This window comes from Odocoileus virginianus, chromosome X, assembly GCF_023699985.2.
Source record: "Odocoileus virginianus isolate 20LAN1187 ecotype Illinois chromosome X, Ovbor_1.2, whole genome shotgun sequence".
NCBI lineage: Eukaryota > Metazoa > Chordata > Mammalia > Artiodactyla > Cervidae > Odocoileus > Odocoileus virginianus.
The window spans coordinates 6,184,699-6,199,376 of record NC_069708.1 but is presented as its reverse complement, the minus strand read 5'-3'; the positions used below and the strand labels follow the sequence as shown (position 1 = coordinate 6,199,376).

At 37.9% G+C, this 14,678-nt stretch overlaps 1 protein-coding gene across 6 annotated transcripts in view; it reads left to right on the top strand.

The window, feature by feature from the left end:
- Nucleotides 1–13,862, top strand: part of TAB3 (TGF-beta activated kinase 1 (MAP3K7) binding protein 3) — a 94,350-nt gene extending 80,488 nt beyond the window's left edge. For 4 of the 6 annotated variants that reach the window (XM_070461862.1, XM_070461860.1, XM_020871033.2 and 1 more), the window contains one exon: nt 9,892–13,862. In XM_070461862.1, coding sequence (XP_070317963.1) covers nt 9,892–10,040 — 149 coding nt within the window. In that variant the 3' untranslated portion in view covers nt 10,041–13,862. Of the gene's footprint in view, nt 1–6,950; nt 7,077–9,891 lie in introns of all 6 variants that reach the window. The other 2 variants (XM_020871036.2, XM_070461861.1) reach the window with 2 other exon arrangements.
- Nucleotides 13,863–14,678: the final 816 nt, after the last annotated feature.

Genomic DNA, 14,678 nt, shown 5'->3' with positions numbered 1-14,678 from the left:
ACTCCAGTATTCTGGCCTGGAGACCTCCATAGACAGAGAAGCCTGGCATGTCCCAATCCATGCGGTTGCAAAGAGTTGGACCTGACTGAGTGACTAACACACTCAACACAGAAAACAAGGCCACACTTGATACTTCTTAAATTCCCCTTAATGCAGAAATAGTATATAACTAGGTGAAAAGGTCACGATAGGAACAAACCAAGCATGAAACTACACTGTACTTCATATAATTACAGAACAAATCCTCCTTTCTTTGCCTAGTTGGCATATTTCCAGTTATTTGAAAAATAGTTTTCTATGAGGTTATCTGTAAAACTATAGAAAATGTTGAGAATTGTTTACAGTTTGAGTTGTATCCTTTTGATCAGTTTCTCCTGTGTTCCCATTATTATATAATATAAACAATATGGATTAACCTGTAAGTTGCTAACTTTTGACATTTGTAAGGACAGTCATTTTTACGAAAAATTAGCCTATTGAGTTTAATCCATTTAAAAATAGTCTTAAACGTTCAGTTCTTATTTGTATATAAATATGCATATTCTTTAAATGTTTTGTTTTCCACGAGACATGAGACATCTTTGCTTTTTAATATTCCATAAAACATTTCACACCTTAGATCAAATAAAAGCAAACATCTAAAATGTCTTTGGGATTTTACATGCTTTTATTAAAGCAGTTTTTCTACAATGACTGTTAGTTGCTCAGCAGTGTCTGACTCTTTGTGACCCCATGGACTGACTGTAACCCCCCAGGCTCCTGCCCATGGAATTCTCCAGGCAAGAGTACTGGAGCGGGAACGCACTCCCTTCCCCAGGGTGTCTTCCCAACCCAGGGATCAAATCTGAGTCTGCTGCATTGCAGACGGATTCTTTACCATCTGAGCCAGCAGGGAATGTGGCGCTAGTGGTAAAGAACCCACCTGCAATGAAGGAGACCTAACAGACACTGGTTTGATCTGTGGGTCAGGAAGATCCCTTGAAGGAGATTTAAGGCATGGCACTCCAGGAACCCACTCCAGGATTCTTGCCTGGAGAATTCCATGGACAGAGGACCCTAGCAGGTTACAGTCCCTAGGGTCACAGGGAGTTGGACACAACTTAAGTGACTTAACACACAAGCATGCACTCTATGATGAAATGAGCAGTGCCCTTTTTTTGGACCAACAATAATTCTTAGATGCCTTTTACATATTTTTTGATTAGTTACTTCAGCATGACTTGCTGTTCCAAATTACATTGTTCTGGTATTGAAGGGTAACAGAACATGCCATCCCAAAATATGCCTCTTTGGCATTAGGATTATTTGGAGCAACTGCAGATACTAGAAAGCTTGGAAAACAGAATGTTAGGTATACCCTTTTGTAAGGGACATTTACATTAAAAAGGCAGTCTCCTGTGTCTCCCTTGTGACTGTAAATGACAAGAGCATCAATGGAGAAGGCACTGACTAAACCTTGTGCTTATTTATTCTGCTTTTCCTGGTAAACTCCCATACACACTCTAACCTCTTCTGTCTTAGCTGAAGATGCTAAGATTTCAGCCATCCCAGCAAGTTACTCAGTTTTGCTGGGTATCATGTATACAGGAGTATACATGTTAATAAACTTTAATCTTTTATTGCAGGGGTGTCTCAGCCAAGAACTGAGAAAGGTAGAGGAAAAAGAATTTTTCTCCCCTACAGTCAAAACAGTGAAGAGAGCCCCAGGTACCCTAGATTAGTTAGTTTAAAAGATTTTCCAGAAATATAGATCAATGGAACAGAATAGAAAGCCCAGAGATAAATCCACGAACCTATGGTCACCTTATCTTCAACAAAGGAGGCAAGGATATACAATGGAAAAAAGACAACCTCTTTAACAAGTGGTGCTGGGAAAACTGGTCAACCACCTGTAAAAGAATGAAACTAGAACACTTTCTAACACCATACACAAAAATAAACTCAAAATGGATTAAAGATCTAAATGTAAGACCAGAAACTATAAAACTCCTAGAGGAGAACATAGGCAAAACACTCTCTGACATAAATCACAGCAGGATCCTCTATGACCCACATCCCAGAATGTTAGAAATAAAAGCAAAAATAAACAAGTGGGACCTGATTAAATTTAAAAGCTTTTCCACAACAAAGGAAACTATAAGCAAGGTGAAAAGACAGCCCTCAGATTGGGAGAAAATAATAGCAAACGAAGCAACAAAGGATTAATCTCAAAAATATACAAGCAACTCCTCCAGCTCAACTCCAGAAAAATAAATGACCCAATCCAAAAATGGGCCAAAGAACTCAACAGACATTTCTCCAAGGAAGACATACAGATAGCTAACAAACACATGAAAAGATGCTCAACATCACTCATTATCAGAGAAATGCAAATCAAAACCACAATGAGGTACCATTATACGCCAGTCAGGATGGCTGCTATCCAAAAGTCTACAAGCAATAGATGCTGGAGAGGGTGTGGAGAAAAGGGAACCCTCTTACACTGTTGGTGGGAATGCAAATTAGTACAGCCACTGTGGAAAACAGTGTGGAGATTTCTTAAAAAGCTGGAAATAGAACTGCCATATGACCCAGCAATCCCACTTCTGGGCATACACACCAAGGAAACCAGATCTGAAAGAGACACATGCACCCCAATGTTCATTGCAGCACTGTTTATAATAGCCAGGACATGGAAGCAACCCAGATGCCCATCAGCAGACGAATGGATGAGGAAGCTGTGGTACATATACACCATGGAATATTACTCAGCCATTAAAAAGAATTCATTTGAATCAGTTCTAATGAGATGGATGAAACTGGAGCCCATTATACAGAGCGAAGTAAGCCAGAAAGATAAAGACCATTACAGTATACTAACACATATATATGGAATTTAGAAAGATGGTAACGATAACCCTATATGCAAAACAGATAAAGAGACTCAGATGTATAGAACAGACTTGTGGACTCTGGGAGAAGGCGAGGGTGGGATGTTTCAAGAGAACAGTATTGAAACATGTATATTATCTAGGGTGAAACAGATCACCAGCCCAGGTTGGGTGCATGAGACAAGTGCTTGGGCCTGGTGCACTGGGAAGACCCAGAGGGATGGGGTGGAGAGGGAGGTGGGAGGGGGGACCGGGATGGGGAATACATGTAAATCCATGGCTAATTCATTTCAGTGTATGAGAAAAACCACTGCAATGTTGTAAAGTAATTAGCCTCCAGCAAATAAAAATAAATGGAAAAATAAAATAAAATCAGAACTTTTAAAAATAATTAAAAAAAGATTTTCCAGTTATTTCTGTAGGTTAGAAAAAAGGAGTTTGAAAAACCTTTACAGATTAAACATTTGCATTGCCACAATCTAAAACTGAAAGCTGTGTTTGGAGTTAGTTAGCACAGAAAGATGGAATATATTATGGGTTTAACATCTGAACTTTTCTGACTGTGATAAATTCTTCACAAAATAACAAGTTGCCTGCCCTAGAAAAGCATAAAGACTACTATTCAAGAGAGGACCTTTTATGGAAATGGTATACAGCACATTTTTTCCTCAAACAGAAGCTTCAACAGAAGTGTCTTTTATTCTTCCATATAAGACAAAAGATACAACTATTACACTTACATCTTTAGGAGTCGTGAGCCTGTCAATGCAAAAAAAAAAAAAAATAGTTGTTCTGCAGAAGAAATGAAAAATTTTATTTGAGCCAACCTGAGAATTATAATCTGGGAGAGAGTCTTTCAGAAAGTACTGAGGACTGTTCCATCCATTTGAGGTCAAAGCACAGTTATAAGGAAGAACACCATTGGGTTCATAAGCAAACGTGAACAATTATTAATTGGCATACTGGCCTGGCCCAGCATCTTGGATCAGCTGTCTACTTCCTGCATGTCTTCTCATCCTGGTGATCTGGTAGCACTGGTCTTCATCAGTTTGGGGTGTCAGAAGTAGGAGTTGCAGAGCCTGATACAGCCCCTTCCAGGTGTGGCTGTAAAGAATCCTTTATCTAATGTATTTTCCAGTATGCATACTCTCCTCATTGCAGGTCATGGGGCATTTGATCTTTATCCAAAGACAGATTACTGAAACAACCTTTACAGTAATTAGTCTTGGGCAATAAATACAAAAACCTTAAAGACAACATGAGAACATAATGTCCTTAGTAGAATTTTTCCCTCTAAAATTACCCTCGCTTTTATAGAATATCACCAAATTAAGATTTGCAAAATAAGTCTGGCTTCAGTAAACTTGGCCTGATTATTTACATAAGTATAATTTATCATACAGACTCTTTTAAGTTGACTGTGCTTGAAAGTTGCTGTAAGGCATAATTAGCTTGAAGGGAAGGGTTTCCTTATATATGGAAAATACAAGTTAAAACCCAAAATATTTCAGAGGGAAAAATACTTATATTCATCAATTCACTGAGTCCTATGTGACTAATCTTTGATCTTGTTATTCTGTTAATCAGATTTAAGAAGCCATCAGGCTTGTCATTCTTTTAATTTCTTACCCAGTTCAATGGTATGATCTGAAAGTTAATAGAAACCTATCTATACCAATGAGAAAGTCCTTTCTATATATCTTCTTGAAGATGAAGCATTTTTTTTTTGCAGAATGCATCAGAATAAAGCAGTATCAAGATTGAGCTCTCAAAACAGCGCTAAAAATCAAAGCTGTTTCCTGTGAAGAAAAAAAAGTCCATATATTGCACCTCAGATTGTCAGAAGGTGGAAACTGAAATAAATTATCTCTAAAAAGGAAAAAAAAAAGAATAAACCAGTAAAGGTCTCTACAGGACTTAAAAAGGCATCTATAAAAGATCTGACTACAGTGCAAATGAACAAATATTTTCCTATTTCTGTGGAATACCACGATTTATGATAATAACTAGAATTATGACTGATAACATATTGCTAGTGTGTACCGTGTACCAAGTTTTTAGGAGCTCAATATAATTTCTAGAGTATCTATATAAATAACATCTACCCACATAATATAACCTAAGATTTGTCATCATTTGACCATGCTTCCCATGTAATTTAACATACCAGATAAGCCTAATTAATTGATAAGTAAACACTTCTCTTGAGGTGTTCCAGGGGCCCTTTGGAAAGACCTCAGAGTTATCTAAGAAGTCAAATGAATTTCACTTAGAATGTGATCTTAAGGAATTTTGTCAAAAATATTAAGGTTTCAAAGCACTTAGTCACAAACAGGATCACGAGTACTTTGTGATCGTGCTTCACGATTACTGTGAAGCAATGCTTATTTTCCCTTAGTCAAAATGACAATAAAAGATTTCAAAACCAAATACAGAAAGGTATAACACATTGCTTAATATGTAAAGGAACTTTACAATATGTTATCAGAAGCAGATTAATATTAAAAGAAAATTTTGAAAACCAAATTCAGGTTTTGTACCATTTTTCCCTTTAATATTAAAATTCATATACTCAAATTTACTTAGTCCTGACCACCCATAGAATTCCGTTCTAAAGATTCTTTTCTCATAAACTTTCTTCAACTTTGTATATTCATATTAATTTGTCCCTTATTTTCTTTCCCATTTAGAAATAACCAGTTTTATGACAAAATTACTTCCCATTCCATTAACAAAACACATTTTCGTTTCCTATACCTTTTTCTTCCTTTTTTTTACATTTTTTTCATTTATTTTTATTAGTTGGAGGCTAATTACTTTACAATATTGTAGTGGTTTTTGCCATACATTGACATGAATCAGCCATGGATTTACATGTGTTCCCCATCCTAATCACATACAAAGATGTTTTCCTTATTAGAAATCTTAGTTTCTAGCAAAAACTTAAGAAACAAGTAATTATGAACTGTTTGCCAATCAGGAAATGCTGGCATGACAAACTGTGGACATATACGATAACCCAGTTTCTTTTTTTAATTAACACAAGCCTCTTAAGATAAATAGAAGAGATTTGGGGCATGTTAAAGGATTGTGGGCTTTGGACTGTTCCTGGAGCCACACCTCTAGTTCTGTAAAAACTTGTTTTGTAAAACGAGCACAGCTCTTTTTAATTTCTCAAAGAAGTGCATGGCCACCTTAATGACATCAAAGGACTGATATGCCCATCCACCTTTGGTAGAATATTTCTCATTTCCTCATTTAACTTAGTGTGTGCGTGCATGCCCATTCGTTCAATCATGTCTGACTTTTGCAACTCCATGGACTGTAGCCCACCCAGCTCTTCTGTCCATGGGATTTCCCAGACAACAATACTGGAGTTGATTGCCATTTCCTTCTCCAGGAGATCTTCCCAACCCAGGGATCAAACCCATGCCTCTTGTGTCTCCTGCATTGGCAGACGGATTCTTTGCTACTCAGCCACCTGAGAAAGCCCTATTTAGTTTGGGGAGAAGGCAAAAAAAAAATCCAATCAGGCTCTTAATATCAGATACATGTCAGTTTAGTCAGAAGTGGCCTCCCATCTTGATTATCTGTTTACAAAAACTTTTGAGGGTCCACCCACCCTGGGTTTAAGAAATTCTTTACCTAGAGCACTCAGTTTGGCCTTTGATCTGAAGAGGCTTGCGTACAGTCTTAGGTGGTATCATTTCTAATCATTTACCACTCTTCAGAGTGGAAGGGTAATTCAGAGAATTACTAGAATACCAGGACTCAAAGGACAGAGGAGAGCATAATTATGTCAGCTTATAAAGTTTTTTTTAGTTACCTTTTATATCATTAACCTTTAGCCTTCAACAATAAATCTTTCATTGAGGTTATTTTGGGAGTTTTGGAGCCTTTGGGGCCTTCTGCATACCAATTAAAATAGCTATTAATACAGTACTTCAGGATGAGAGCTCTCTTAAATGTTAACAATTTAGAAGACTTACCAATTTAAAGAATCCAAGAAGCTAGCCCTGTGTTTTCTCCTGCTAACCTCAGTTTGGAAAAGAGAATGACTCTCATCACTTTTATTTCCAGTAGGCCCTGCAGGCAGGGATCCAGGAGAGAGTGACATGACAAGCCTGTTCTGCTGGGCTTTCTTGGAGTGCCCAAGAATCCCATCTTGGCCATTCCAGGGTGGGAATTCCTTTAATTCCTAATTATGTAAGTACTTGTGAGCATACAGAAACCCAGTTGGTATCCCAATAGGTTGCTGTCCTCCTGGAAGCTGTGGGGCCTGAGGCACAGTTTCCCAGTACTGATTCAGCGGTCTGATTTCAGTATGCATATGATCTGAACTTTCTGAGGACATTGTGGTGGATCAGACAGATGCTGCTTATGACTGTAGTTCCCCAAAGAGTTGCCCTTGGCTCAGTTTCCCCCTCTTGACAGTCTACCATGCCTGTGGGTCATCAGAGCACTGGATGATTTATCCTTACCATGTGCATCCTTAGAAGAGCAGTATTTACTTTACGGCTGCAGTGGAGTTCCCCTGCTGGATCACCACTGCCAGTCACAATGATTGATCTTCAGACACTAACACTAGGTTGTCAGTCACCCGAGAATACCACTTGGCTGAAAGGAGCAAATGTCCTGTGTTCTTAGGAGCTATATAATGCAGTCTCTTGTTTTACTACCAGAAGTTTTTTTTTCCAGCCATATAGCAACTTTTTTTTTCTTTATTTAGGCCAGTTTACCAAAAATGCAACCACCTGTGTTTCCCTGTGTGTCCGCCCAAGATCCCCTCCATCCTAGCATAGGAAATGCATGTGGGACTCTTTAAAGAGTCCAAGTCTTAAATAAAAACAGCTCAAATAAAATTTTTAGGATTATCAAAGCAATGAGATCCAGATATCAGAAGAACTCACTGGAACACCTAAGAAGGACCAAGAAGCTGGTGGGGCTTAATGGACCCACGCTGGCATGGAGTGCTGATTCAGGGTAGACTCCAGTTGTCCTCGTGAGCATCTCTGATATTCTGCCAGCTTCACTATGCATATATCAATGAAAAAATCAGTAGTTGATCTGAGAAAGAAATGGAAAATTTATTTGAACCTACCTGAGGATTATAACCTGGGAAACAGCTGTGAGGACTGTTAGGTGTCCAAGCACAGTTCTGTAAATTGTTTTAGACAAAGGATTATACTTTAGATGATGTGTCAACAGTTTATACAATCCAGAACTGCATGTACAAAGTGAGGAGTGGGTCATCCTGACCCTTTACAAGATTGAGAAAGAATAGTATCTCCTAAGGAGGTTGGGTTGATACAGATGCACAATACAGACTAAAGGGGAAGGAGAAAGCCCAAACAGGCAGAAAATAATTTTCTGTTTAAATTCTTCTGGGCATGCCATAAAATAGAACTATTACTTCATCAAGCCAAAAGATACAAGGTGGATGCTAATGGGCAGTTAAAAGCAATAGTTGAAGCCAGAGTCGACAAACCCATCTCCTTTTTATAGTCAAGAATAGGCTGGAAAAGCCAATGTTTTTCTGTTCTACTGGAAGGTTGAGAACACCTTCCTGATTGAGCCTGAGCCTTACTATACCTGCAAAAAGATTCAGGGTCTAGAACTCAGTTCTCGTTACCTCTGGGGGAATAGTCACACAGTGATTTGTCATTAAAGACCAACTGATAAAGCGTATTTCCAATGGACAGTGTGCTTAACCCTAGATGGTAACTGCTTAAAGCTTCCTCAGATCTCAATTTCTTTTGTCACCTGCTTAGGAAGGCTGCTTACCTTAGATCTTAATTCCATTTGCAGTTTTTAGTGAGGATTTCTAGGTGTATGGGTAGATTTCGCCAGCCTGCTGACCTTATTCAGATTCCAGGGTGGTTTTCCAGCTGGAACTTGGGAGCCTGCTAGTCCCTAACCCCACTTTCAGTAGGTACTGTTCATGGAAGGCAACTCTAAAAGCAAAGAACCTTTTTGAGTACAAGGCCAGAGAGAATGAGGACCTAGGAGGAATGTAAATTTTTAAGTTCTTTTTTAAATCCTGAGGACCACCATAAGGCTGCCAGCATTTTATATTGCCAGGTATAGACATGTTTAATAACTCACATCTGAAAGATCTTTAAATTTATTGACGAAAGGCAGGGAAGAATTGAGGATAAAAGTCATATTGAATGAATTTAGCTTCATGAAAAACCACAGTCTTCTATATTTCTGTTTTATATTTCTTTCTGGGAGAAACTTTTATGAACTGTCACACCATTGACAAACCATGATTGTTAAAAACATGCATATTTTGGAGCTGAAAGTCTCAAGGAAGAAGGCACACATTTTATGAGATGTTTGATATAGTATGGCTAGTACTGTGGGTGGTGGGAGTCACTGGCAGGCTGAGGTTGTGAGGGAGAACTTAGAAGGTAGAGTTTAACATGCTGTATAACATTTTTTTTCATTTGACTGGAATAGAGCATAACTGGAGAAAGCAATGGCAACCCACTCCAGTACTCTTGGCCTGAAAAATCCAATGGACTAGGCTGCAGTCCCTGGGGTCGCTAAGAGTCAGACAGGACTGAGCGACTTCACTTTCACTTTTCACTTTCACGCATTGGAGAAGGAAATGGCAGCCCACTCCAGTGTTCTTGCCTGGAGAATCCCAGGGGCGGGGGAGCCTGGTGGGCTGCCATCTGTGGGGTCGCACAGAGTCGGACACGGCTGAAGCAACTTAGCAGCAGCAGCAGAGCATAACTGTCCACCTAGAGACAATAAACTTGGAAGGTAGTCTGTGCTGGACTTCTAGCTACTTAGAGGAATAAAATAGTTGAGAACAAATTAGATTGTGTATCATAAACTTACTGTTTGGTTCTTCATTTCTAGCAGCTGTGCATACAACTTGGCTTTCTCATTTCACAAAACCTTTTCCCTTGCTTTCGGCGGGGGGTAATTTTCAATTTCCATTTGGATTATACTTTGAAAAAAAATTCAGTCTATTTTCTGTTTTCTCTCTTTCATTCCTTACTTCTCTTAGAGCACCCAGGTGGCTCCAAACAGAGTCCTCGGACACAACCCCGAGATGAAGACTATGAAGGAGCTCCGTGGAATTGTGATAGCTGCACCTTTCTGAACCACCCCGCACTAAATCGCTGTGAGCAGTGTGAGATGCCACGGTACACTTGAATCCCCAGGAGTCTGCACTAGGTTGAGAGTGTAACTTTGAGCACCCATTAGAAGAAAAGGAAACCTGGGGAATCTGTTCATCTACCCGGCCTTTTCATTTCAGATGACATGGGGTGGGGGGTGGGGAGAAGGACACTGTAGCCACTTGTGCTCAATAAATGAAAAATGGGGAGGGTTTTCCCCCCTGCTGTCTTAACTCAGTGCAGTTAGAGATAGAAAGGGATACTTGAAATGGGGAAAGGATTCACTCCTGAAAGAATGTACACAGAGAAGTCAAGAGCTCTTCTGTAAGTAAACCCCAATCATTCAAGTTACTGCTGAGTGACCCTTATTTTATAAACTAGAACTTTGAATAATGGTGTAACATGTTACAGTTTATGCAGACAAACTGTGAATTGCCAGAGCAGACTTACCTGGTCACAGATCTCTGGAAAACCCAGGCTCCCCAGGCTTCTTCCTGTTGCTTCCTACTAAGGAAAAGGACGGGGAAAGCACTCAGAGGATGTTTTTGGTGGGGAGCAAAACAATAAGGGTATTTGTAATTGCTGCTTTTTTCAGGGGTAATTTCAAACACAGAAACAAGATGTTTTTAAAATGTGACTTGTAGCAGTCAGGAATTCGGCATATCGTGCCCTTTGTTCAAAAGTACAATCAGAGGTGATAAGATTCCTTTTGCTTGTACAATGATTCATCAAGCTATATCAACACTGGTAACTAAGACCTAATTATGCCGCAGAATAGATAGATTTTTTAAGTTACTGCATGCTTTTATTAGGCCACTCGTTTAAAATAACCAACAAGTCCTTACGAATTCTGATTTTATGAATGACCTTCTCGTAAAACTGCGCTTTGCCAATAGCATAGTGAATGTATGCCGAATGTAAATCCATTCCAAAATCCACTTGGAATCTTGAGCTCAGCTGTGGTTCTATAAGAAACGTTTGCAGTCCATAGAGCCTCCCCACCTGGCCCTGCCTTCCAATTTTGTGACGAGTTCATGATGTTTACAGCACAGAGAATACTTGTGCCATAATCCTAATCTAGCTGAAAAAATTTACTATTACTCATTCAATAAAGATGTATTTGCACATATGTTAATAAATCAGTGTGAGGAAAATTATAGTTAGCCAATATCATAAAGTTGCACACTGCACTATTTGGGGAGGAAGAAAAGGCTAGTTAAGAAATAAGATTAAGAGAAAGGTGAATACAAAGGACTTTGAAATTAAGAACTTAATTTTTACCATACTGTATTCAGAGATGATACTAAGTTTGTTCAGATAGTTCAGATGATACTAAAGCACTCCTTATTTATGAAATTAGAAACTTAGGGTATAAATAACTGAAGAGATATAAAATCATTTGACTCACTAAAGTGCACCACCAGAAAATTATTAATAGGACACTGAATTAGGGCGGTTGACGTTTCTTCCAAGCTCAAAATTGGATTTTGGAATCTCCCCTTATTTGGGTACATGTAAACAGCAATAAAATTGGTAAGTTTCCTAGTCCTAAAGGATTTTACCTCAGGTAAAATACCTGAGGAGTATCTGCTCTCCCATACCAGCTGTCCCCCTTCTCTTTCACTCACACACAGGCACACACGCTCGCTTCAAGCTGTCATTATATGCTAATTTAGCAGTAATCTCTGGCAGATCTGGAAAAACAAGCTGCACTTAATAGCATAATGAAACCAAAGGCATAATAACTTATCATAGCTTTCCATCAAAATCACAATTTCACACTGTACCTGCAGCTCTGAAAACATTTTTTTCATATGTGGAAAATGTCCTAAAAGTATCTACTTGTCTCACAGAGTCAGCGTGGCTATGTAATTACACTGATAAAACATCTCTCATATAACAACTGTGGCAAAACTGTGAAAATAAAGGTGAGAAAGCAGAAGGGCTTAAAAGCATTGACCTGAAAATAGCACTCATTCTCTAAAAGCTTTTGTAGCACTGGTGTCTGTCAATCTCCAGTAAGTCTATCAGTCCTGCTGTTCTGTAATAATGCCAATGCCTTTGCCTTTGTATGGTTTCATATCTCTTTAGAGATGGTAAACCCCACTTGGTATTAAGTAACAAAATAGGGTAAAAAATACATATATTGCTTGATGTTCTAGCTAAAGGTTTACCCAGTATTCTTAGTGATATGCTGAAGTGGCAGCAGTTAACTTGGCAGTTGTCAGTTGAGGGTGAAGGTAGCATGTATGAAAACAGTTTGATGCTTTATTAAAACCATGTAGATGACTTTAAAACTATTGCATGAACATACATCCAGGTTATTGAACTGTTATCACACAGTAGATGCATGGTTCCAGTCCTTTGGTGATCTATCTAGTAAATCATTGTTTTCACCTGCCAGGAAAAATGAGATACCAGTCTTATTTGATAGGTGTAGAGGGTGGGGTTTGAGACATCAGAGATTGATGTTTAAGGGAGTTTTGTATACGTTCATTTCTGGTTCTGCACACGTTTCATACACCAACATAGGCTGTAGTCAGTTTTTAAAATTAGCAAAATTACTTGACACCAATACATTTGATATGTTTAACTATGTCCCATATATAGACTACTTCTGGCTTGTGACCAGTTTGAACAAGAATTCTGTCACCTTTCAAGATGCCTTTTCAGAAGGATCTGGCTGCTGAGGTGCCTATGCTTTTTGGATCAGTTGGTGCACTTCTTGTTCCTAGTAAAAAGGTGTTTTCTTAAATTACAACCAGTTTGATGTATCTGGTAACATAGACCTGACTATACATTTTACATTATTTCACTGTTTTGTAAACTGAGTTTTTTGAAAGCACATTTGTCATTTTGTTCCAGTACATTGCCCCTTACATTTTGAGGTAGGTCTTAAAAATTTAAAGTGGCAAAAGAGGAGCCAGAAACTTTCTAAGCCTTGTAAAATGTTTCAAATAATGACCTTGTTTGAGAGAGTTAGAGGCAGTGGTGTTTTAAACAAAAGAAATGAATTGTAATAAAGGTAGTTTTAGAGCAGATTAATGATGGTGGGGAAAGTGTTGCTAATTTGTTTATTTCCCTGAAAAAATGGGAGTGTTATGAGCAGTTTAATAATTTTAAGGAGCTGGTCTCAACTTTAGTACTTATAATTATTATAAGAAGTCAATATTTCCTTAAATTTTGACATTGCTTTGTCCCGGTTATCTAAGGTTCATATTCCAACTTTCTGTGGCAACTGAACTTTATATAGTATTTTAAAAGGTAATTGTAATGTTTTTGACAGTATAAACAAAAAGCAAGAATATAAGGCCTAGAAAAATTGTCCTTTGAAAATATCAAGGATGTACCCTGGAATGTGAAGATGTCCCCTTATAGTTTAAATTGATTTATTCAAATATTGTAATCATTCTTCAGACTTTGAATGAGTTGTTACAGTGTGTGTCTGTATATCCATAGAGAAAAATGACAATTGAATTGTAACTTTAAAATCAGAATAAATTTGGCACTGTCTGTTGCACCACTACTGTATCTTTTTGAAAGAATTAACAGTATTTTCTTATTGTAAAAGATAATTCTGATAATTTCACATTCACCAGACATGTATTTTTTTTTTCCTTATTATTTGCATCCCCAAATATTTAATACAAGTAGGTTTTGCACGGCTTGAGCATTCAGAGCTTAACAGAATGACAACTCAATTTTAATTTCTAAAGCCATGAAAATGTTGCTTTGAGACTGAACAATTCTGAATTCCTATTTATAATGACACCCGATGTCCATGTTTCCCTACTGTAAAAGAACTGATCAGTTTCTTGCCTACAACAGCAAGAACTTATTAAATCTTGTAAATACCGTGTCTCTTTTAGATTTCTGTGTATGCTGTGAATCAAATTATTTTGAGGTGAAATTGTATTAAGACAAAGGCATTTTAAAAGGCTATGCATGCATCAAACCTCCAAACAGTACATATTCGGAAAGTCAAAGATTCCTGCAAAATAAATTAATAAAGTAAAAGCAAACACTACATTCTGTATCCTTTCTGTGTAGCTAGAAATGATTTATAATATCAAACCAGTCTAGTTCCTACATTCATATTTCTGGACTGAAATAGGCTGTCTCAGAAACCTCATCTTTCATCGCATCTCTGTTCTGTTAGAAAATGTAGTCATGTTATATTTGGGGTATTAAGTATTTGTACATTACTGTAACTTAGAAATTGGTTAAAAGTATAAATAAGCAAATTTTATATAAAAGGTGGCATAGGTTAAGAATTTACATTTTTCACTCCTCATTAATACATCTTACTTACAAAAGAATGACTGGTTCTTTTTCTTTATATAATTTGTCGTTAGTTTTTCAAAGGGAAACAATCACCCTCCTAATCTCTAGTCACCCTTCCCAACTTGTACACAGAGAATATGGCAGATGAATTTTTGAAGACAGCTTTTTCAATGATTAGGCTTATTTAAAGTCAGAATCACTTCCACTACATTTTTTACATATATGAAAATTGGCAGACATACATACAAGTTCAGCTCAGTCACTCAGTCATGTTCGACTCTGTGACCCCATGGACTGCAGCACACCAGGCCTCCCGGTCCATCACCAACTCCTGGAGTTTTACTCTTAACTCGTGTCCGTTGAGTCGGTGATGCCATCCAACCATCTCATC